General features: G+C 36.0%; 1 protein-coding gene and 1 long non-coding RNA gene across 4 annotated transcripts; both read left to right on the top strand.

Annotated features, from left to right (window-relative positions):
* Positions 1 to 3572: 3572 nt before the first annotated feature.
* LOC113341604 (probable LRR receptor-like serine/threonine-protein kinase At3g47570) lies at positions 3573 to 7019 on the top strand. Its single transcript, XM_026586424.1, has 2 exons — positions 3573 to 6297; positions 6379 to 7019. The coding sequence occupies exons 1-2, from the start codon at positions 3573 to 3575 to the stop codon at positions 6882 to 6884; spliced, it is 3231 nt and encodes a 1076-aa protein (XP_026442209.1). The 3' UTR covers positions 6885 to 7019.
* A 9087-nt stretch (positions 7020 to 16106) lies between these two features.
* Positions 16107 to 18420, top strand: LOC113341528. 3 transcript variants are annotated; one of them, XR_003355970.1, is made up of 5 exons: positions 16107 to 16481; positions 16619 to 16732; positions 16914 to 16976; positions 17741 to 17809; positions 18241 to 18420. It is a non-coding gene; the product is annotated as an uncharacterized LOC113341528 (long non-coding RNA). The 3 variants fall into 3 exon arrangements; XR_003355969.1 differs by having other exon boundaries at positions 18244 to 18420; XR_003355971.1 differs by having other exon boundaries at positions 16666 to 16732; positions 18244 to 18419.
* The last annotated feature ends 6781 nt before the right edge of the window (positions 18421 to 25201 follow it).

Here is a 25201-nt window from a genome sequence, read left to right on the forward strand (position 1 = left end):
ACCAACCATGATATGCACCAGGAAAAACAACAGGATTTGGTTGACTAAACCACTATCTCGATCACTCACAATATTAAGTTTTCGGTGAGGAGTTTCGACTTCCTTGGGATTCTGCTTAAACCATTTCCAGTTCGCGGCATTCTCAGATGAAACCACAACATAAGCTAAAGGATAAATTTCTGCCAAATAAAATCAAACAAAATAGGAAAAAATGGTGAAATAACACATGAAAAAATGATGAAGCCAACAAAACAGAAAAAAAGGTTTTGAACAAAAAAATGTTGAAAACACCAACAAAAAAAAGGTTCGAAACATTACCATTATCCCCGTTTAGTCCTATTGATGTCATCACGTGACCGAGATATTTGATTTTCAAATGTGTTGCATCCATGAATAGCAAGGGAAGGAAGTGATTAAATCCACGGATGCATGCTCCGAAGGGAATAAACAATCTCACAAATTTTTGTGTCCCATAAGTTTCCAAAACAACATGAGATTTGGGATTGGTTTCAGTCAATTGATGTGCAAACCATTTCAAGTAAATAAATGATTTCACATCCTCTCCCCATGTCATATTCAATGCATATCTCTTCCATGCGTATGCATAATAACGACTTATGTCAAAGCCATACTCTCTTGTAAATTTTTACATAATCTTCTTAGTTTTTTTCTTTGGGTTCTCTTTAATCTAATCCTTGATCAAAGAACTTATTAGCTTCGTTGATACATGTGGTATGTTAACAAATCCAGCACTATAAGTATATTGATTATTTAACTCCTTGATAATAAAGGGATTTCCTTTAGCACCATCATAAGAACCAACATATATGTGCTATTTACACTGCTCCTCTTCCTTATTAGTACAACAAGCACCGATCCGCAACTTTTCGTTTCAGGTCATCTTAAATGCATAGCCGGATGCAACATGGTATTTCATTAAATCATGACGTACTTGTTCCACACCTCCCGGGAACAGTTGTTCAACATTCTGAAAAATACCTAGCCAACGAGTGGATTTCAACGGTCCTTTGACAACATTAGAGGCATCATAATTAGTGGCACTCGTAACTAGTGGTTAATTAAAAGGTTCAATTTCTGACCTATGGCATGATGAACTTGAATTCTCACCTCTATAACATGATGAACTAGAACTGTCACTTCTATGGTGTACAAATAAGTCTAGTGTTGGCAACTTACTAAACGAAGAAAATACAGCCACTGATTGGAGATCAAAATCAGATTGAAAAACCTTTTGTTGATCACCAGATTTGTGAAAGATTTCGATAGAAAGTGGTGAAAATTGAACCCAATTTAAATAAATAATATCCTTTAAATCCATAAGAGTTGATTGTAAACCAATATGGAACGACAATGAAGCTGCTAGAACAGTGTCCATATCTACAATAAAAGTATGGAACTAAAAAAGGTTTCACCCAGTTTAAACGTGAAAACTATATGACACCTTAACAACAAAAATGTCCCATTCATATCGATTTTAATATGAACAACAAAAACAAATGAAATCAACAGAATTAAATTAATTTCAATATGAACAATAAAGAAAAAATTGTAACATTAATGGAATCAACTAGAAAATTCAAAAAAATAAATCAAATCAGTAAAAATACTTGAAAATCGAGTTTGTGTTCATGATGAATATGATTTGACTACTCAATCTGAAGATGAAAATTCGAAAGATTAAATTGTTACTTCTCTTCTGTTCTTCGAATTAAGCTGAAAAGATGACGAGAACTGAAAACCGAAATTCGTCAATCTCGATCTTCAACAATAAAAATTAAATCTTCAGACACAATTCAAAGGATTGAAATCTACGGTCTCTTCTCTAATTCAATTAAAATTAAACGAAACTCAAAATTAGTTTATGAGATGATCAGATATGAAATCGAGTCGTAGAAAGAGATAAAAATAGTTTCTGAATTGAAAATATTGATGGAATTGGTAGAAATCTGATATATATGAACCCTAAAATCTAAATACACGAATTCCGGTAGAGAAAATCTCGATTTCTCTCTTTAAATCTGATTTCCAGAAATTTTATTATGTTTCTGCCGAAATTTCCATTAAAATCATGTATATATGGGTAAGGGCAAGATTGGAATTATAAAATCTAATAAAAACTAAATTTAACAATTTTGAATAGAAACGGGGTTTTTGTTCCATTTGTATTGGATATGGTTTTTATTTAGGCTAGATAATATGGCCGGTGTGTTTGTAACTCAAAGAGTATTTCATTGTTTTTTTAGAGCTTAATATCTAGTTTAACTGTTTAACCAATTTTTCCACCTATTCGTTTCAAAATTGCTAAGTTTTTTATGTCTTGATTCAAAAAAACTAATAAACTAAGGGCAATAGGATATAATCGTTACAGTATCTTATGTGATAAAATCTTAATCATTTAGTTTTAATTTAAATAAGAAAATAAATTAATGAAAAATATGATTTTATTTAGCACCTTTGTGGCATTTCATCCCTCCTAGTTTGTAGGATCTAATTATCGAAGACGAATTTATGCTAAATGGGGGTCAAAAATCCTATGTGTCACGAAAAAAATAATATTTTCACTCTATACTGGAGATGCTCTAAGATACTTTCATCCAAAAAAAGATCTGTAGTTGGAAACTTGTATCAATTCTAATTCGATGGATCTCATTTTAGATTGATTCTTCGATTCATTTCTTAGGTTTCAAATTGAACCAACACCTTTTTTGTTTGGATCGGACTCGTAATCTGAATCTAACTCGGCGCGAGTTAGATGTCGAATTGTTTATTTATTATTTTTTTTTCACTTTTCTAATATCCGATTCGATATCTGACTTAGAATTATTTGTGTTAGATATCATTTTGTATCTGACTCGCTGGGTGCATAGCTGACAAGATTCAGAAAACTTCATAAGTCTCTGCTAACTAATAATTTTTGAGTCAGATCATGTTCAAATAATATCGAGTCACGAAAGAAAATAAACATCATGTAAGTTTTATCAATTTTGGGTTTTTGTTGATGCTTTTAAAACTACTCCAAACTCGATCACTAACAGATAAACACGTGTCTAAAACAGTTAACGAAAAGCAGAAGTTAACTAACATGGCAATGTAAAGAAAGTGTAAAATGTAAAGAAAGTGTAAAAAAAAAGTAAAAAGATCTCTGTAGGGGAGTTTTGCTGTCAAAAAATGGCTTGTGTCGCGCTAGAGTTACTTAATTAAAAAATGGCTTGTGTTGTGCTAGAGTTCTCTGGGTAGAGTTGGAATCCATGAGATGGGCTCCATGCCGTGCTCGTCAGGGCATGCAGACAAGGATTAATTGCTCACCCAATCAAAGTCGTCATTCTCAGATATTTCCATTTTGACTTTGCAAAGTCTTGCTCGACTCAGTCCAGTTGTGTCTCTATCTGAATAACGAATGCACTCATGTAGAAAATCTCTAAATGTTAAACTCTTTATCATCTACTACTAATCCACAAGGAATATCTATAGAAGACAACTTCCTAAAGAGATCATGCAACTGTGTTAATTCTAAGAGATATAACCCTTTCATTACAAAATATAAGCAACAAATGGAGGTTCATAAGTCAAGTTTATTATTGATTATCTATGTTACTCTTGTTCTGTTGTCCATGAAATCACAATCTGCCATCATTTCAGAAAATGAAACAGATCGATTATCTTTACTTGCCTTCAGAAATGAAGTAACAGAAGATCCATTTGGAGCATTGAGCGCATGGAACGGTTCTTTGCACTATTGCAATTGGACAGGAATCACCTGTAGTAGCCAGCAACCTAGCAGGGTCACCGCCATGGATCTGAGTGCTAAAAGTTTGGTTGGTTCAATATCTTCGCATATTGGAAACATTACATTCTTAGAAACTCTCGACCTCCACAAGAATAGCTTCAGTGCTCAAATTCCTCAGGAGATTGGTCATTTATCCCGGCTTCAGATTCTTGATTTGTCAGAGAATTTGCTAGAAGGAGAAGTTCCAAATAATCTAACCTCCTTTACCAAACTCGAAGAGTTTAGTTTATACATGAATCGGCTAGTAGGAAGAATTCCAACTGAGCTTGGATCTGTATCTAAGCTTGCTGTGCTGCAACTCTCAGGTAACTATTTAGTTGGAACCATCCCAGTTTCACTCTCAAACCTTTCAATTCTAACTGCACTTGCGATCGGATTCAATAATCTCAATGGCGATATTCCATCCAGTCTCGGCCATTTATCCAAGTTAGAGTATTTTCAACTCTCATACAATAACTTATCTGGTTCAGTTCCTGCCCAGCTTTTTAACATCTCCTCAATCTATTATTTTGCCGTCGCCAACAATCAACTTCATGGAACCATTCAGCCTGACATTGGGATTACTCTGACTAATCTCCAAACGTTCAGCATAGCTAGCAATAGATTTTCTGCTGAGCTACCTAGTTCCTTATCCAATCTTTCTAGATTGTTTGCACTGGATGTCTCTGACAATCAGTTCACAGGAGATGTGCCACCCAATTTGGGAAGATTGCAAGGTCTGGTTCTTTTAAATTTAGCTAAGAATCAGCTTGGAAGTGGTTATGCAGATGACTTGAGTTTCTTTGATTCATTATCTAACTGTAGTCACCTAGAAACACTTGCACTATCTAATAACAATTTAACCGGGCAGTTACCAGAATACATAGGCAACCTCTCAACAAAGCTCGCCGTCTTAAACATGGGGGCAAACGAGATATTTGGTGAAATTCCATCTGGAATTGAAAATCTTGTTAATCTCACCAGATTAAGCTTTAAGGATAACAAACTTACCGGAAGTATTCCTGTTTCAATAGGAGAGCTGCCAAATTTAGTACGTCTTGCAATGTCCGGTAATCAACTCTCTGGGCTAATACCATCTAATATATGCAATAATTCTAAATTGGAAATGATTCATTTTGGAATGAATAGACTGCAAGGTGAAATTCCACCTAGTCTTGGCAACTGTCGTAGCCTGCAAGATTTGGGCCTTTCACAAAATCAGCTTATAGGTACCATACCAAAACCTGTTATGCGTCTTTCTTCACTGTCAATCCTGGACTTGTCTGCGAATCTATTATCCGGTACTTTACCTTATGAGGTTGGTAACTTAGATAAGATTGAGTACCTAGACCTATCCAAAAACCATATATCTGGTCAGATTCCATCCTCACTAGGGAAATGTCTTGGTTTGCAGAACCTTTATTTACAAGGTAACTTATTTGACGGGGTTATACCATCATCCTTGGAAAGTTTACGTGGAGTTCAAATCTTAGACCTTTCTCGCAATCGCTTGTCTGGTCAAATTCCCGAGTTTCTTGGGTCATTTCTTTCCCTCACATATCTGAATTTGTCTTTCAATGAATTTGAAGGCGAAGTTCCTAACCAAGGTATTTTTAAAAACACAAGCACATTCTCAATCCTCGGAAACAAGAAGTTGTGTGGCGAAATTCCTCTACCGTATTTACCGAGTTGCCGGAGACCTGGCCCTGAAAGTAACCACCAAAGCAAGCATTTTCCTCTAGTCAGACTGCTCCTGATAATATTTGGAGCAGTCATCTTTGCTGTTCTTTATTGTTGGTTTCATATATTCATTTGGAGGGTGAAGGCACAAGAAAGACCTTCTACTTCTTCTGAATCTCCACTGGGTTATGTGTTTCAAAAAGTCTCATACAACGAGCTTCGAAATGCAACAAATGGATTTTCCACAGATAACTTAGTTGGAGTTGGAAGTTATGGCTCCGTATACAGAGGATTATTAAAACTAAACCAAGACACAACAACAGTTGTTGCAGTAAAAGTACTCAATCTTCAAAGACGAGGAGCTTCAAAAAGTTTCATGGCTGAATGTCAAGCACTGAGATGCATTCGTCATAGAAATCTCGTGAAGATACTGACTTCTTGCTCTAGTGTTGATTTGAAGGGAAATGAATTCAAATCTCTAGTGCTTGAGTTCATGCCAAATGGGAGTCTTGAGAACTGGTTGCACCCAACATCAAATGACGAACAACTTCATAGATCGACAAGGAGGTCATTGAGTTTCATGGAGAGGTTAGATATAGCAATTGATATTGCAACTGCATTAGATTATCTCCATCGTCAATGTCAAACACCTATAGTTCATTGTGATTTGAAGCCAAGTAACGTACTATTAGACGATGACATGATTGCACATATTGGCGATTTTGGATTAGCCAAGTTCCTTGGTGAAGCCATTATCAATGTTGAATCTGAAAGCCATACTAGTAATCCTTCTGGTGGAATAAGGGACACAGTTGGGTATGCTGCTCCAGGTAGATTTTTTTTTTCTTACTCTTATGACCCTGTCTGTCTAAACTGCATTTTTACTTTTTTTTTTGTATATTGAAATGCAGAGTATGGAATGGGTACAGAGATATCGAAAAACGGAGACATTTACAGCTTTGGGATCTTGTTGTTAGAGTTATTTACCGGAAGGAGACCTACTGACGACCAGTTCAAGGATGGCTTAAGCCTTCATAACCTTGCGGCGACATCTCTTCTTACTGACCGAGTAATGCAGATTGTTGATCCTATACTACTTGTCCCTCTACAATTTCAAAGTCAGCATGACATTATAGAAGATTTACTGATCCATGGGGATATGGAGGCCAACTTATCCGAGGCTTTGACACGGATTGTCAAACTTGCTGTTGCATGTTCCGGTGAATCACCTAAAGTGCGGATGGAAACAGTACAGGTCGTGAAAATGCTGCAATCGGTCAAGAACTTATATTTTTATCTGAAAATTGGGTACATTATAAAAAAAGAAGGGAAGGGTTACAACCACTTACAAGAAAGGAACGAAAGAATTTACAACTCAGAAATCAGAATTATGAAACCAAAATGCTCATGCAGCTAACAATTCTTTGGCCACTATACATACTTGTAATAATTAGAGCCCAAAAAAGGTAATGATCTTGACACAGAAATTTCTATTTTTGTCTGAATTTTTATCCATGTTTAAATTGTTAAAGTGTAGTTTGCATAAATATTGATACTAGGCACCTATTTTGGTTGATGGTATGTGATTGAATTATCCATTGAAAATGCAATGAACTTAAGTATCGTTACCACAAGCAACCTTTTGCATGTGGAAAAAATGAATTATTTTATTTCAGGCATCAAATCCTTTGTTTTTGATTTCAAATAATGGTAGTGTAATAAAATAATATGGTTGTTACAAATCTGCAAAGCACCAACGGTTGCAGTCCCGAGGAGCACCAATCCTCTCTTGTACAGTGTAATTTTTGCCATACACGGAACTGTCCTCGAGTTATAACCCCAACGATGTCACTATCCATCCACAAAAAACCCATCAAAACAAAAATAACACAAAAACCCCATCAAAACAAAGTAACACAAAAACCCCAAACCAATTTTGGTTTCATAATAAAATTTGATGAAACCAATTTTGAAATTTAGGATTTTTGTATCAATTTTTAAAAATTTGGGGTTTTTGTATCAATTTCGTTTAAGATGGAGTTTTAATGAATCCCAACATTTAAATGGGTTTTTGTACCACAAGTTTGATCACCTTGGATTTTTATGACCAGTCTTTGGAAAATTATAGAAATGCTTCAAAATCAGGGATCGTCTTGGGAACATACTCCGAGTTTTCAGGTTTTGGAAAAGCGCCCATTCTGTTAAGTTTTCCATCAGAATCAAAATCAGTTAACTAGTCTACTTGGGACATTTTTACTGGTCAATGGGGTTTGAAATATTCATTTAACAAAGCTACAACCAGCATAGCCGAACAATGCCACTTTCTTGTACTACAACGGACGGTATGACTCTTTTGGTAGGTAGCTCTTCAACCTAAACGTTTCAAGTTATTTCCCTGCCTCTTCGTTTCTACTGCAATGGATAACAATTATCCGGAGAATCTATTACAATCACCTAAAAAAAAATCACAATCACCGCCGGAACCAGGAGAATCTATTACATCAACCGCATTTCCTGGCTTCTGATCATACAACTTTATACTAGAGGTTGTAACAACACTAACTTCTGGAACCATCAATTTTGTACTAGAGGTTGATATGTGCTTTTTTAGTCTTGAAGTATCTTTTGTTAGAATTCATTATGATCCCATTATTTTCGGACCTTCGCCAATTTTATTAGGAATCCAGAATAAACGATTGGATTCCTGATAAGAAGATATTAAGGAAAGCTTCCACGTTGTACCTTATCTATGTGCCCGATGCATAAGGTACACACATTCATGAAAAACGTAACAAAAAAAAAAGATTTATTTTATACGGACAAAATTTCAAGTTTCAAATCTACATAAAGGCCGCAGCCCTACTCCTGTAAGTTGCCGTAAAATTCTTTATCCTTAAATAAAATATAAATTTTGAAAATCATTCAGGATCATTCATTGATTCATTTTAAACTAAAGGATTCAGTTTTCTCAACTTAGAGTTTAATATCATGGGGAGTACTTAAAAAAGAAATATATACAAGTATAATCTGTTAGAATATCAGCCTATAATCATGCTTTGCAAATCCTTATTAGCTGTAATCAATTTTTATGTGAACATGCTTAATACCTTATGCTGATATGTAGTTCTATGCATGCTCTAGGATCACATATTCTACAACTGAAAACACTTGACATGAAATAGATAGGAAGTATAAGTGCATACCTTAGATCTAGCAAAACAGTAGAAAGAAAAACTTGTCGGCAGACACTTCCAGTTCTATCTCTCTTTTTCATTAATGATGGAAAAAATTTCTTTATAAACAAGAGCTAGAATGGAGTCCACCTCATGCTATGAAAGACATGTATCATTCAACCTTCCATCAACAGTTGAAAAACAACCTCACATAACATTGTTATAACTAGTATGCCATTTCAAATAGTATAAGAGATACTTATCATTATATACTCTTAAACATTCATGATTAACATGAACAAACCTTAATCTCATTGATTAGGATTAGTACTAATATAGTTTAAAGGAATACAAATCATGTTTTGTTGCTAAACCAACATAGAGACTAACATCTCCCACTTTGGGCAGCAACAAAACCTTTTAAGTTTTAGAAAACTTTACAAAACAGACTTGGATTAGTAAAAGTAAAAAACTGTAGGTGGCCAACCTTTTAGGAAAAATAATCCTAATCAGTAAGCAACAATCAGGTGTAACTTTATCCTCAAGATTAACAATACGCTAAAATTCGACTATGAAGACCCAAATATCATTTATAAGATGCACAGGCCATTTTCATAATCATAAATCTAGACGGATTATCATTCTTGAGTTAATCTTATTGACATACATTCTGTAAAGGACAATAACCTTTATAACCTCAATAGCTATCTCTTTATGCCTCATAAAAGAGACTTCTTTATGATTTCAAAAGAGGTTTGCCAATGTCTCATTCTAGAGACTACAACATACTTTTGATCTCAAAGAGATCTGCCAATGTCTTTCAAGAGACTACAACATTCTTCTGATCTCAATAGAGATCTGCCAATGTCATTGTTGAGATTACAACATTCCTTTTTTATGATCTCAGTAAATACTAAGCATAAAGACAGTTAAAACAAGAATGATGATATGCAAACATAGGTATTTGATTATACATAATCAAAAACATACATGTTCAATCATACAACTAAGACATATCAACAACATCCATAGAAGTTACATGCTCTTTAAACAACTTAGGTCTCAAACCTTTAGTCATAGGATCTGCTAGCATATGTTCAGTCGGAACATAAGAAATATCAATTTCTCGATTCTTGATTTTACGCTTTACTAAGAAAACTTGACATCTATATGTTTCGCTCTGCTTGTTCCTTGACAGTCTTTTGCAAAATTAATTGCAGATTGGTTGTCACAATAGAATTTCATAGGTCTAGATATAGAATCTATAACTAAAAGACCTTTCATGATATTTCTTAACCAAGCGGCTTGAGTTGTTGCTTCGTAGCAAGCCATATATTCTGCCTCCATTGTAGATTGAGCTTCAATGGATTGCTTGACACTTCTCCACGAAACAGCACCTTTAGCGAACATAAACACATAACCGGATGTAGATTTTAGCTTATCTGAGCCCATGAAATCGGAATCTGAAAAGAATTCATCTTCCAATTCATTCGATCTCTTGCACACAAGCTGAAAATGCTTAGTTCTTTGTAAATATCTAAGCACTTTCTTCACTGCTTTCCAATGTTGTTGACCTGGATTGTGTTGGTAACGTCCCAATACACCAACAACAAAAGCAATGTCTGGACGGGTGCAAATCATGGCATACATCAGACTGCCAACAACTGATTCATACTTCTTAGAGTCTACTCGACTCATTTACAGATCTGATTTAGGACATTGCAATTGGTTAATAATGTCACCCTTAACAATAGGTGCTTCACCTGGTGTGCAGTTCTGCATTTCAAACCTCTTGAGTATCTTCTTGATGTAGGCTTCTTGAGACAATCCTAATAGACCCTTGTTTCTGTCTCGATGTATCTGAATACCAAGAACATAAGAAGCTTCTCCCAAGTCTTTTACTTCAAAAGTTGAAGAAAGAAAATGTCTAGTGTCATGCAACATATGAATATTGTTGCTAGCGAGAAGAATATCATCAACATACAGAATTAGAATGATAAACTTGCTCCCACTAGATTTCAGATATATACATATGTCAACTTCATTCTCAAAAAAACCATAAGTCGACACCACTTGATCGAATTTTAGATACCACTGACGGGATGCTTGTTTTAATCCATATATAGATTTCTTTAAGCAACATACCTTACCTTCTTGACCTTTAGATGTAAAACCTTCTGGTTGTTCCATGTATATCTTTTTATCAAGATCACCATTCAAAAAAGTTTTTTTCACATCCATTTGATACAATTCAAGATCAAAATGAGCCACCATTGCCATGATAATTCTAAAGGAATCTTTATTGGAAACTGGAGAGAACGTTTCTTCATAATCAACCCCTTCTTCTTGAGTAAATCCCTTGGATTCAAGCCTAGCCTTGTGCCTTTCGATACTCCCATCTGCATTCCGTTTGATTTTGAAAATACACTAACAACCAACTGTTGTTGCACCTTCAGGAAGATCTACCATATCCCATACGCCATTCTTTTCCATCGATTCCAGTTCTTCATATGTGGCAGGAATCCAGAAATGAGCGTTCTTTCCATTCACTGCTTGTGAATATGTCGATGGTTCTTCCGAATCATCAACATTTTCATCGGATTCTACCATGAAGGTACTAAACCCCGGTTTGACGACGGTTCTTCTTGGTCTAGTATATCTACGCAGAACTATTTCTTCCCTTTCAGCGGCTCTAGATGATTCTGGAATGTCAGTTGTTGATTCTTTTAGAACTTCAGTTGCAATCAGGTCAGTTGGATTCTCTTCTTCAAACACAATTTGGCGAGATTCACTCCCACTGATTTGATCATCCTCTAGAAACTTAGCATTATTGGTTTCAGCAATCTCAACAGGTCTAGAAGGACAATAAAACCTATAACCCTTTGATCTGTTTGGGTAGCCAACAAATAAATAACTTGTAATGCGCGAATCAAGAGATTTTTCAGCAGGATTGAATAGCCTAGCTTCCGCTGCACAACCCCAAACATGAAGATGATTTAGACTAGGTTTTCTACCTGTCCAAAGCTCATAAGAAGTATTAGAAACTGCTTTACTGGGTACATGATTTAGAATGTATACCGTTGTCTTTAAAGCTTCTCCCCAAAAGGATTCAGGTAATGTAGAGTTACTTAACATAGTGCGAATCATATCTTTGTATGTTCTGTTATGTCTTTCAGTAACCCCATTTTGTTTCGGTGATCCGGGAGTAGTAAACTGAGGTACAATACCAAATCAAGTAGTTTTCCATGAGATTCTCCACAGAAATCAGATTTGCTATAATACTCTCCTCCCCTATCTGATATCAAAACTTTAATTTTCTTCTCAAGTTGGTTTTCAACTTCTGCCTTGTAGGTTTGGAAGACTTCTAGAGCATCTGATCTTTCACGAATAAGATAAGCATACCCATAACGCGAATAATCATCTATAAATGTGATGAAGTATCTCTGTCCACCTCTAGAAGCAACCGTAAAAGGACCACAAATGTCTGTGTGCACAATCTGAAGTAAGTCTTGACTTCTAATAGTTGTTTTCTTTCTTGATTTAACAAACTTTCCTTTAGTACATGCTACACATGTACTGAAATCTGAAAAATCTAGCTACGGTAGCATATTTTTCCTTACAAGCCTTGGCATTCGATCTTTAGATATGTGACCTAAACGTTGATGCCACAACATATAAGAATTCTCTGAGTTTAAGCTTCTTTTGACACCCTTAGAAGTATCAACATTCATACAAGACATTGAATTCACAGATTTAATATCAACATTCATCTTATAGAGATTATCTTCATTCGGTCCAAAACCAACCAGTTTAGAGTTATGAAACATACTAAAATAACCACCACCCATGGACAAAGTAAAGCCTTTAGAGTCGAGTCTACCAACTGATATCAAACATCTTCTTACATTAGGTACATAAAATACATCAAAAAGATCCAAAAAATTCCCGTTATTCAGAGATAGACGCACGTTTCCAATATCTTTAACATCCACTCCTTGAGCATTTGGCATGTATAGACACCTCTCCTCCTTACTTAGATTCCTCTGGCTTGTGAACGCCTGCAAGGAATTAGAAACATAAATGGTTGCTACGGTGTCTAACCACCAAGTATTCAAAGGAGCACTAACAAGATTAATTTCAAAGAATATCACATGAAAATCAGTACCTTGTTGTTTCTTTTTCAGCCAATTCTTATACTTAAAACAGTCCTTATTCATGTGTCCTGGCCTCTTACAGAAATGACACTTAAATGGAAACTTCTTACCATCCTTGTTAACTTCTGGCTCATTATTTGGTGTTTCCTTTTTCTTTTCTTGTGGTTTCTTATTCTTTCCAGATTTCTTGAAATCTTTCTTGCTAGGACCAGCAGTAGTAAAATGTGCATACTCTTTAGTTTCACGTCGCTGTCCTTCCTCTTCTTGCACACAATGAGCGATCAATTCATTTACATTCCAATTTCTGTCACAAGTGTTATAGTTGACCTTAAAAGTCTCGAACTGCTTAGGGAGTGAATTAACTGCAATTTGTACTAGAAAATCATCATTTAGATTCATATCCAGACCCCGTAATTTGTATACCAGATATGCCATTTGGAGGATGTGATCTCGAACACTACCTTCACCATTATACCGCATTGAAGTCAGCTAACCCATATGAGTACCAATCATAGACTTCGCTGAACTCATAAATTATGACTGAATAACTTCCATCAGCTATTTAGCAGTATCTTTTATTGGAATCCCACCTCAAATGATCATTATACTCATTCTGTTTGCCTTCTCCCATTTATGGAAATCTATCTTTTCATTTCTATTAGAAGTATCGACAAGCATTTCTGGTTTAGGTTCTCTTAGAGCGATGTCATATTCCAAGTAGCCAAGGAATATATCAAGGTTTGACTTCCATATGAAGTAGTTTGTGCCATTAAGAGGCTCAATACCAGCCAAATAACCTTGAACTTGTATAGGATTCATTGTAGCTGAAATATGCATGTATTCCGTATGAATGATATGTATGCATTGAAACATAAAACATTCTTAAACATAATGATAACAACATGCTGATTTCAGACTCGATACAACCACAACTCCACCTTTGGGTAAACTCGTGATGTACCAAAGCTTAATAAAAAAACAAGGCTAATCAGCTTATACATAGTACTCAACGGATCTTTTGAACCTTTGGGTCGTAAAAATATATCATTTACTATGTATAAATAGATTACCCTGTTCCATTACAGATATGACAAGTATGATTAACCTTTAGGTATCATCATACGGACAACATCTGAAACGCAATTTTACATAGTCCTTTCATAACGAAAATATGCATCTTTTATCAGCTCCTAAAGTATCACTTTGGCGAAACGATAAAAGCTACATCAAGACTACTACAAGGCTTCAAATAATTCTTTAGATCATCCTTGTAACATGGTGACAACAAGCACATATCTTACATGATTTGAATCAAAGGAATTCATATCTAAACTAATATGTGAATTGCTGAAATTTCATAACTGTCACCATAATCTATAAATCAAGTTCTATTGAATATATTATACCTAAGGCTCTGATACCAATGTTAGAATATCAACCTATAATCATGCTTTGCAAATCCTTATTAGTTGTAATCAATTTTTATGTGAACATGCTTAATACCTTATGCTGATTTTAGTTCTATGCATGCTCTAGGATCACATATTCTACAACTGAAAACACTTGACATGAAATAGATAGGAAGTATAAGTGCATACCTTAGATCTAGCAAAACAGTAGAAAGAAAAACTTGTAGGAAGACACTTCCAGTTCTATCTTCTCTTCTTCATTAATGATGGAAATTTTTTCTTTATAAACAAGAGCTAGAATGGAGTCCACCTCATGCTATGAAAGACATGTGTCATTCAACCTTCCATCAACAGTTGAAAAACATCCTCACATAAAATTGTTATAACTAGTATGCCATTCCAAATAGTATAAGAAATACTTATCATTATGTACTCTTAAACATTCATGATTAACATGAACAAACTTTAATCTCATTGATTAGGATTAGTACTAATCCAGTTTAAAGGAATACAAATCATGTTTTGTTGCTAAACCAACATAGAGAATAACATAATCCACCTGGCTAACAGTAAATAATCCCACCCGTACCCGCTTAACGTATTTTTTGATACCCCGACTTTGGTAGTGGTTCGCCGATTAGAAATATAGGTAATGGTTTATTATTTCCTAACACCGGAGCCTGATGGGTTCACTTGATTGAGATGTGAGAAAAATTTCCCAGTTAAACGTGTTCGGCTAGGAGTAGTCACGGGATGGGTGACCTCTCGGAAAGATGTTGTTGGATAATCGCATTAGTGTCGTTAAAAATCCCACACTGCTGAATAACCGCATTGGGTAAGTGGGAACAATATTGGTGTTAGTTGGGATACAACTAGTAGTCATTCCCTTGTGCTCGAGTGGGGGAGTATGCTGGGAGATTATGCCAGATACTGTTCTCACAGGAGACAAAGAATGTCTACGTTATACCGAGGCAATTTCAGCACAATTGTCTCAAGAGTTGGCAGAAAACTCTGCAGTTAAGCGTGATACCCCGATATTCGGCGGTGGTTGGCTGAATGGAATATAAATAATGGTTTTCCACAGTACTGCATTAAAAATCCCACACTGCTAGATGACCGCAATGTGTAAGTCGAAACAATATCAGTATTATTTGGGATACAATTAGGGATGGTTCGCTTGTGCTCGGGTGGGAGAGTATGATGGGTTGTTATGCCAGATACTGGTCTCACAAGAGGCAAGGAACGTCTACATTATACCGAGGCCTTTTCAGCATAGTTGGCTCCAGTGTTGGCAGAAAACTCTGCAGTTAAGCGTGCTCGGGAAGGAGTTGTAATACCCCGATTTCGTCTGTGGTTCGCCGATGGAATGTAATATATAAGTAATGTTATCCTTTCCTAACACCGAGGAATTTTCAGCACAATTTTCTCCAGAGTTGGTAGAAAACTCTGCATTTAAGCATTCTCATAAGGGAGTAATTCAGGGATGGGTGACCACCCGGAAAGTTGTTGTTGGACAACCACAGCGATTCCCTTAAAAACTCCGCACTACCGGATGATCGCAGTGGCTAAGTGGGGCACTACAAGAAAATAAATCTGTTGCCGCACTTCTTTGCCACACATCTGTATATGATGCGGTAATAAATGGCGTTTATCCTCACTGTAAAACAGATGTGGCATTAAGTAAGACCTTTTGCTACATCCGTGAAAAGTTGAGGCAAAAGTCCAGTTCTTGCCACACGTAATTTAGCATTGCGACAATAAGTATAGCTTTTGCCACATACATGTGGCAAAAAAGTATTAATAATATAATTAAAAAATTTTAAAAAATTAGCTAAATTAATAGAGAAACGAAATAAGTTAATTTACGTGGATGACGTGCCTGGTAGCTGAAAAACCCAAATCCAGTACATCCTTTATTCTCGTAAACCAAACCCCCCATTACCTCCTCTCGTTTTCTAGATCCTAATTTGAAGCAGGACTTTTTCTTCCTCATAAGTTCGTAACCGGCAACCAATCAATTATCAAACCTGCTTGTGTAAACCAATTCAATTTTTTCTCCATCGATGAAGACTGCAACTTCATCTTGATCGAAACCCTAGAAAACGAACTCCTAATCAAATAATCTTCTTGAAAAAATTCGTCGTTCTCAAAGCCATAGAATTTTCTATCTCTCGAAACCCCTGGCGAACAAACTCAAATCGTTTTCTCTCAATTTATAGTATTTCTGGTTTGATTGTTGCAACATCTTATGCCGCTGATGTTAGTGGTTGTAATCAAGGTAATTGGTGTTTTAGTTTTGATGGTTCATTTTGTGCTTAATAACATTGTTAATCTTGTTTCGGAATTAGGGTTTTGGCGTTTATGTTTTTAACAATGTTTTTGCTTTTTCCTAATTTTATTTTTGTGATAAATTAGGTATGAGATCTGAAATAGGGTTTTGCCTTTGATTTTTTTTGCTCAAGGCCAGAGTCAAACCACTGTGAGATTAAAGAATCGGATGTAAACTTGAGAAGTAACAGGGGAAATAAGGTAAATCAATCTGTTACAATATTCCATAGGTTGGTTTTCAATAACTCTGATTTTTTTCATTTCATTATATTCTAGTGTACTAGATTTTTGGAAGCTATGTAATGTTCCTCCCTGTTTTGGTAGATTTGATTATTCATCCTTCTGTTTGCAATTTGAACATTCGTATGATTGTAAATTGCAGGAGAAATCTATTTGCTTCGTACATATCTGAATGCCTCTAGGAGACAAGTGATCCGTCAAGCAGGTAGTTTCTTGATAATATTTTTTTCGGTTGATTCCTTGAAAATAATTATGGGTACAGGTTTGAACATTTACTTTGTGGAAACTATAATCATTTTTCTCAGTAGAATATATAAACTGTAGATAATTGAGTTATGCGAATTCTCCCTGTTTTATGTCTATCTCTGATTCCCTAGCTCGTTCAAGTACTTCATTTTATGTTTTCTGTATGAATATAAGGTTGTTCAAGTATCTCTTGTTAGAGAAGGAAAAAGTCATGAGCATATATGTGGAATCGCTTGAATTTAATTTTATGTATTACAAAAAGTATAACTAAGGCTTCTTACAAAAACAAATAATATAAATTTACACTTACTGTACTTCCCAAAAGTTGAAACTAGCTCAACGATAAAAGTTGATCAGGCCTAACCAGTAATTAATCAACAACTAAAAGAATTTAGGAAACTAGAATTTGTTGTAGTTAATGTTGATTGGTGCATTTAGATATCCAAACGAACACAATGGATGACGTTAACTTATTGCATGTATTAGTGAATACTGGATCTGTAATGCGTTTTCATATTTAAGTTAGAAGTACAAGAAAGAGTTGTAAGATTCATGAAAATGATTTCTTTACAGAAGCGTAGAGGTTTCTCTTAATGGTTCTCTTCCTTTTCTATTTGTTGCATTAGCTTGTCTATAAAATGTAAGAGACTAAGACTTAATGCAATTGGTATTTTGTGGAGTGGTCAATGAGCTTATAGAGAAAACTTTTGTTGTTTTGTACAGAAGATAATAATTGGAAGGAAAAGCTACCCTCAACTCAGAGATGAATTGGTATGGTATGTGCATACATAGGTTGGTCTTTACAATCACTTCTCATTTTGCAGCTTCAAAGTTATTAAAGATTCATTATTTGGTCTTTGATTTGACTATGTATGGTTGAGATATATCTCATATTTGTCCGTGTAAAAAAGTACAAAACCTGGTCAAAAATAGGAATACCATATGATACCGAATAGTCATACACCATGTTTCTTCTTCTTTAAAGTTCTGCGATATTGGAATACACTTGAAAAGTAGGGATTTATTTCTTATCCTATCATAATTCTCTGAACAAAATTATTAGGTGACCATTTTTTCTTTAAAATAGAAGGGATTGGGTATTCAATGTTTATGCTTGATTTGCATATTAGTATTATACTACTCTTCCAGTTCAAGCTCTCATATTTAGGCATGATGATTCTCTGCCATATCCTGATGTTTTTGGTTTGGTGGTGTTTGTTTAGCAGGAATGCGACTTAGGAATGGACTGCTGGTGTTGATTAAGCACAGAATAAGTCTAGTTTGAAGTATAAAGTTTCTCCACTTCAGCGTCGGGTTAATATTGACTATTAAGTTCTGATATTGTTTGCTAGTTTCTTTTTTCATGTTAAAGATGGATTCACTATACTTGTAAAACATTTTTTTTAAATGAAATCTGAATTCTTTGTTTCGAATATTTTTCTGTATACGTGGAATGCTTGATTTGTGAAAATTATCATATGGTGGTTGGATTAGTATCATATGGTGGTTGGATTAGATTGGATTATACAGTGATTTTTCAAAATCCTCCTACCAACAATTTATTGCAGAATTTATTAGCTTTTTAGCAGCAACAAGTGTTGTGGCAAAGGAGTTTCTGACGAATATTTTTGCTTCACGTTATTGCCTCACCAGTTGGCGTGTCAAAAGACTTTAAAAATTAAATAAAATAATAAAAAGAAAAAAAGAAAAAATAGAAAATACCTTTTTGCCTCATGCTATTGCCTCACAGTTTGGTGTGGAAAAATACCCACCTCTTGTTGCAGTACATTGAAGGTGTGGCAATAACTTCTTGTCACACAGGTTGTTTCCACATGGTGTGGCAAAAAAAAAATGTGACAAAAGGATTTTGCCACACGAATCATGGGTTCTTGCCACATGAATGGCATGTTGCAATACACTAGGTTTCTTGTAGTGGGGACAGTATCGGTGGAGCGACGGGTCACCTGCTGAGGGTGAGAAGGTACGCTGGACAGGGTTGGTCCGGGTGCTTCTCATGCGGGGCAGAGAACGTCGGAGAAATGGGCTTGTATATATATTTCGGAGCCGAGGACGGCTCCAATTTAAGGTAGTGGTATTGTAATACCCCGATTTGGGAAGTGGTTCGTCGATTGGAATATAGGTAATGGTTTGTCCTTTCCTACCATCGAGGCCTGATGGGTTCACTTGATTGATATGTGAGAAAAAATTCTCAGTTAAGCGTGCTCGGCCGGGAGTAGTCACGGGATGGGTGACCTCTCGGGAAGTTGTTGCTGGATAACCGCAGTAGTGCCTTTAAGTGGGAACAATACCGGTGTTAGTTGGGATACAACTAACGTTCATTCCCTTGTGCTCGAGTCGGGGAGTATGATGGGCGATTATGCCAGATACTTCTCTCACATGAGACAAAGAATATCTATATTATACCGAGACCTTTTCAGCACAATTGGCTCAAGAGTTGGCAGAAAAATCTACAGCCGCGTGCTCGAGCGGGAGTAATCGAGGAATGGGTGACCATCCAGGAAGTTTTTGCTGGATTACCGCAGCGATGCCCATTGAAAAACCCACATTGCCGGATAACTGCAATGGCTAAGTGTAGGGATGGGTCATTACATATTTGGTGGATCATAAGTCCAATTTATCGCACTCGGTATTGACTCGTAGGGAAGAAATCTCTTTCAGGCAAGATAGATAGTAATAACAAAGTTTTATTCGTCTCAGACTTTTTATAAATGATTTATACAATACACATACTTATTAGGTCAACAGTGTTTTCCTGCTCTGATACCAATTGAAAACGTATGAGATACCAAGTACACCTAACTTTTCCATTTAGAAACTTGTATATACAAAACTTAATACAATTGCACGGAGACCAACTTAATGATTCTTGACAATGTGTATGTAGAGTTAATATCTCAACCTCTACTCAATCAGTATGTATATAGATACAAGGTCCGTGAACCTAATTGTTAAGCAGAGTACTTGGATGATCTCAATCAATATCCAAAATCAATCTAGTCGTACCAAAATAATTCAATAGAATTTTTCCAAGCGATTAAACTTGTTATCTATATTTTAAGATACAAATTCTACAAGAAACTAGTCTCGTAATCGATTACAATTAAGTGAACATATCTACTTAGATTGAATACGTATAAACCTGTATAAATCCAATTATAAAGATAAACAATATAATGCGGAAAAGGAAAAACACAAGACACCAGAAATTTTGTTAACGAGGAAACCGCAATAGCAGAAAAATCCAGGGACCTCGTCCAGATTAAACACCGCATTGTATTAAGCCGCGACAGACATTATCATACTATCAGATTTCAAACTGGAATATAGTTGAGACCAAATCCACCCTCCAAGCAATTCAGTTACGGTCACCCTCTTTACGTCCCTTCACAAAGTTCTACGCACTTGATTCCCTTAGTTGACGCCCTTTACAACCTAAGATTTTCTTTAGCCGAAGGGAAGACTTTTGATCTGCCTCTAATAGATAAACCTATTTGATTTCCGTATAGATCAAATATCAAGGTGTGGAAATATGTTTGCAATAGACAAGCTAGCAAACCTCATAAATCCGGAACTTACAGCTCCTGAAGAGCAGCTTATATTCTGAACTACCTCTCAAGAACAATCGTCTAAAGATCAACTAAGATTAGTCTTTAGATATCTATCTTGAGGAATCAAGCATATCAACTCCATTGAAACCTTCAATCTCGGAACTGAGTCTAAAGAATTCAAAGGAAAAACAATTACTTCCCAGGAAGCAGATGGCACGACAATCATGCGTCAGACGAAAGTCAAACGAGAAATTTATCTACCCTATCAACCGAAAATTGGGTTCGTCAAACTATTTTTCATGACTCTATGGATACCACTTATCCACAAAAGATAGTAACTTAATCTTCTATTAATAAATACATGTTTCAAAAGCAGAAGAAGAGATCGCCTATCCTACTCAACTAATTAGAGGTGCCTATGATTTATATGCATAAGAAGAAAACTTCAAATATCCGAATTAAACTAACAAAACTCAAACATTTAACTCATCACTTAATCAAGTGAGACTTTCCTGATTTTGGATCCATCTCTCTCGTCACTAAAACTTTTATGCTTACCAATTTACTCCACCATCCCAATTAATGAAATTCCGCTCTTTCCTAAATTTTAGCCCCTACTCTGATGATTTTTGTTGTTTTATGTGTTATTATAAAAAATGGATAATCAAAACTGAATCAACATTCAATTTAGTTATTTTATTTCCGCAAAGAAGTATACCTCTACTTACATTTTCATTCTTTTGTGTCTGCTTTTATTTTCCTAAAACGTCTAGCTAGTAAGATTATGTGCTTTTTATATGTGGTATCAATAGGGCAAAATTGAATGATCTTAAACGAGTTAGTGATGAAGCAACTACATGCTTAATCTGCAACGTACATAATTTACGACCGCATACCCACACAATAATGTTCATGGATAGATGGAGGAAATTTTTATGTTAGTCTCCTAAAATAAGTAAATTTTCATCATACAGACCTTTAAAAATATTAACTGCGATGCATCTTTTGATCCTAACATTGGACTAACAGCATTGCACTTGTTTTACGTGACTATGCAGGAAAATGGTGGGGGAGTCTCTCAAAGTGCTATGCAGGACTAAGTAACTCAGAACATGCAGAATGCCTTGCATTTTTTGACGCTATGAATTACAGATCAACCAAAATTATATTTGAGACAGATCTTAAAGGAATTGAAGGTTATATCAACAAAGCAGCTCCAGTAATAGCGTGGGAAAATGAAGTTATTTTGCTTGATGCCAGTGATAGATTAAAACCCATTGAAAGATGGGAGTGTCATTTTGTTTCAAGAAGTGGTAATAAAGCTACAGACAAATTTGTCAAATTCAGCAGAAAGTTTCTCCTTGTATTATTGAGAGTCAATTATTATCAGACAATTTAAGTACTTGTGATCAATAAAAACATTCATCTTTAGCATAAAAAGAAAAGAACTTCAAAATTTATTTTGACATGTTGAATATATGTAAATTTTTGCAATTATTTTTATCTTTGCATAAAAGAAAAAAAAACATAATCCATCTGCTATTCCGTAGAAATAGAATTCAATACAAATAAATAAACAAACAAATAAAGTAATAAACATAATCCACCGCAACTCGATTCATCGCACTCGGCCTTGACTCGTAAGGAAGAAGTGGGATACAAAAGGTTCATGAAATTCCGCTGCCTATGCCTGTGACGAAAATGGTGAATGCACGTCTTAACTGGGAGTGTACAAGGTCAAAAAGCTACACTGCACACCACATGAGTTATTACTCTCCTGGACCAGGATCCTGGACCAACGGATACCATAAATAGCAGCCCATCAAAAGATAAACACGTGTCCAATACAGTTAACAGAAACTACAATGTAAAAAGTAAGTGTACATGACCATGTAAACAGCCGTCCATCTAGATTAAAAAAAAACAAAGAGAGAGAGAAAGCAAAGGAGGAGACTGTCGTGTGTCGGAAACGTTCACTACTTCGGCATTATGGGTTTACCCCCCTATACAGTATACACCTCCATTTTGAAAGGTGTTTTTTTTTTTTTTTTTTTTTTTGAAACATGAATACATTAAAAGGAATTAACCAGAGATTACACGGGGAAAGTAACTCCCCTAGAGTCACTTAACAGAATTTGAGTAAGAAAAGGTGAGTTTGTTTGATCCCATATCGTTGTCGAGTAGTTTCCTTCTTCGCTTCTATCTGCTGCAAATTTTGCTATACCATCCGCTGCTTGGTTCCCTTCTCTGTAATTGTGTTGAATGTGGCAACAAGGTATGTGGCGCATTCTTTGTTTGATTTCTGCGATCATTTGTGATATATACCAAGGAGCTTCCGCTCAGGTTCTGATAAAATGCATGAGATTCTCTAAGTCTGTTTCAATTATCACTCTTTTCCATTGTCTTTCCATTGATGTTCTGGTTGCCATCAATGTTTCCCATGTCTCAGCCGTTAGCGCAGTAGTTAAACCTAGAGGTTGTGCAAGAGTCATAATGATTTGTGCATTCGAGTCCCTGCAAATGAATCCTGCACCTGCCATACCTGGATGGCCTCTAGCAGCCCCATCTGTGTTTATTTTTATCCATCCCGAATATGGAATAGACCATCCAACTTGAATATTTGTTGTTGTTCTTGTGCTGGTTGTTGGAATCCTTAGAATTGGATCTCCATGTTGTACTGGTGGTGAGAAATTTTTTGCCCATTCAAATTCTTGTTGTTGTGCTAAAGCTGTCCTCAGGATGTTTTCATGGTGAGATTGGGATTGGTTGAAGACCAGATCATTTCTGGTTGTCCATAGGGCCCAGAAAAGAAAACAGAAACTTGTGATGGTGGTGTAATCGGTATAAGCTTGTAATAGATGAGATATGGTTGTTTGAGGATTTAAGGTGATAGGATGGTTGTTATGTTGAGGATGGTTTGTTGGTATGCGACTTAGGAGGTTGGTCCATGCCGCAATTGCCACAGGACAATGAATAAGCATGTGTGTCACCGTTTCTGGGTCGGAGTTGCATCTGGGGCACATGTTTGAATTGATGAGGTTGATGTGGTGTAATAGAGAGAAGGTTGGTAATCCTTCGTTGATAGCTTTCCACAAGGAAAGCTGGATTTTTGGTGGGCATGGTAAGGTCCAAAGAAATTTGGTGGGTGGTAGGGGGTTATGGTTGTATGGTTATCTTTTTGGGCCAAACTGTCGTATCCAGCGACAGTGGTATATTTACCGGATTTCGAATGTGGCCACATAATTTTATCTAGGTTGTTGTTCAGGGGAAGGTGGATATTGATAGTATGTTGTATTGCATCAGGAGGTAGGTTATGTAGATGATCATGTCTCCAATTGTGAGTAATAGGGTCAATTAAATCAGCCACGGTTTGGATAGGATAATAATGGGATGGATCAAGGTTAGTAAAGTGAGGTATCCAATTAGCTTGGATGGGGGTGTCTAGACCATTTCCTATGCGATGAAATAACTGTTGTTTTATAAAAGGTATAAGGGATGTCATTTGCTTCCATTGTGGGATGGCAGTAGAAGGTAAGGTGAGCATACCTTGAAAAATTCGTTGACGTTGGAGGTACTTCTCTTTGTATATACCGGTACAGATGGAGTGCGGTTGATCGTGAATATTCCATAATCTTTTCATGAGTAAAGATTTATTGTGTTGGCTACTCTTCTTGATGCCGATACCTCCTTTTGCTATCGGTGTGTGGAGTTTTCTCCATCCCAAAGGTTGCAGTTTTCTAATAGAGGAATCATGCCCCCAGAAAAAATTCCTTGTAATCCGGTCGATTTTTTTGTGGACATGAGTGGGGAAAATTTGTGTTTGCATAATGTGGTTTGATGTCGAAGTTAATGAGGACTAACCTTCCGGCAGGTGTAAGGCATTTTTCCATCCATCCTTTAGCTTTACGAGCTAGTCTTTGAAGCAAAGGTTCGAAAATATGGCGGGATGTTCTCCCGTGTTTGAATTGGACTCCGAGATAAATAGGAGGGTTTGAAGAGGTTGGCATGTTGTAAAATTGGTGTAGAGTATTTATATCTTCTGACAGTAATCTCAGATGGTGGATGATTGTTGATTTGGCTGTGTTGATTAATTGTCCTGCCGAAGATCCGTAAGATTGAAGTATCTTTTGGAGGTGGATGTTACTCTGTTGGGAAGCTCTTTAGGTGATTAGAAGATCATCTGCATACATAAGATGTAATATGGGCGGTGCCTTTTGTGATATTCTGAGACCTCGGATCATCTGGTTGGCTTCCAATTTGGCAAGATTTGTAGATAGAATTTCAACACATATAATGAAAATGTATGAAGAAATGGGATCACCTTGTCTTATGCCTCTCGTTGGTGTGATGAAACCATGAGGGATTCCATTGATATTGATGGAGTAGGTGACTGAGCTTATACATAACATGATATAGTCCACAAAAACTGCCGGGAATCCTAATTTGGTAAAGGCTTTTTTAATGAAACCCCAGTCCAGGCTATCATAAGCCTTTTGGATATCTAGTTTAAGAGCAATTTTGGGTTCTTTGGTAATGGCTGAGGTTTTGATGTAGTGGAATACCTCTCCTGCAATTGCGATGTTATCATGAATTGAGCGTTGAAGGACGAAGGCAC

Source organism: Papaver somniferum, unplaced genomic scaffold, assembly GCF_003573695.1.
Source record: "Papaver somniferum cultivar HN1 unplaced genomic scaffold, ASM357369v1 unplaced-scaffold_3, whole genome shotgun sequence".
In the NCBI taxonomy this organism is placed as follows: Eukaryota; Viridiplantae; Streptophyta; class Magnoliopsida; order Ranunculales; family Papaveraceae; genus Papaver; species Papaver somniferum.

Coding starts and splice junctions, on each gene's coding strand:
- LOC113341604 (XM_026586424.1), top strand. CDS start 3,573: ATGGAGGTTCATAAGTCAAGTTTATTATTGATTATCTATGTTACTCTT. Junction 6,298..6,378: donor AGTTGGGTATGCTGCTCCAG/GTAGATTTTTTT, acceptor ATTGAAATGCAG/AGTATGGAATGGGTACAGAG.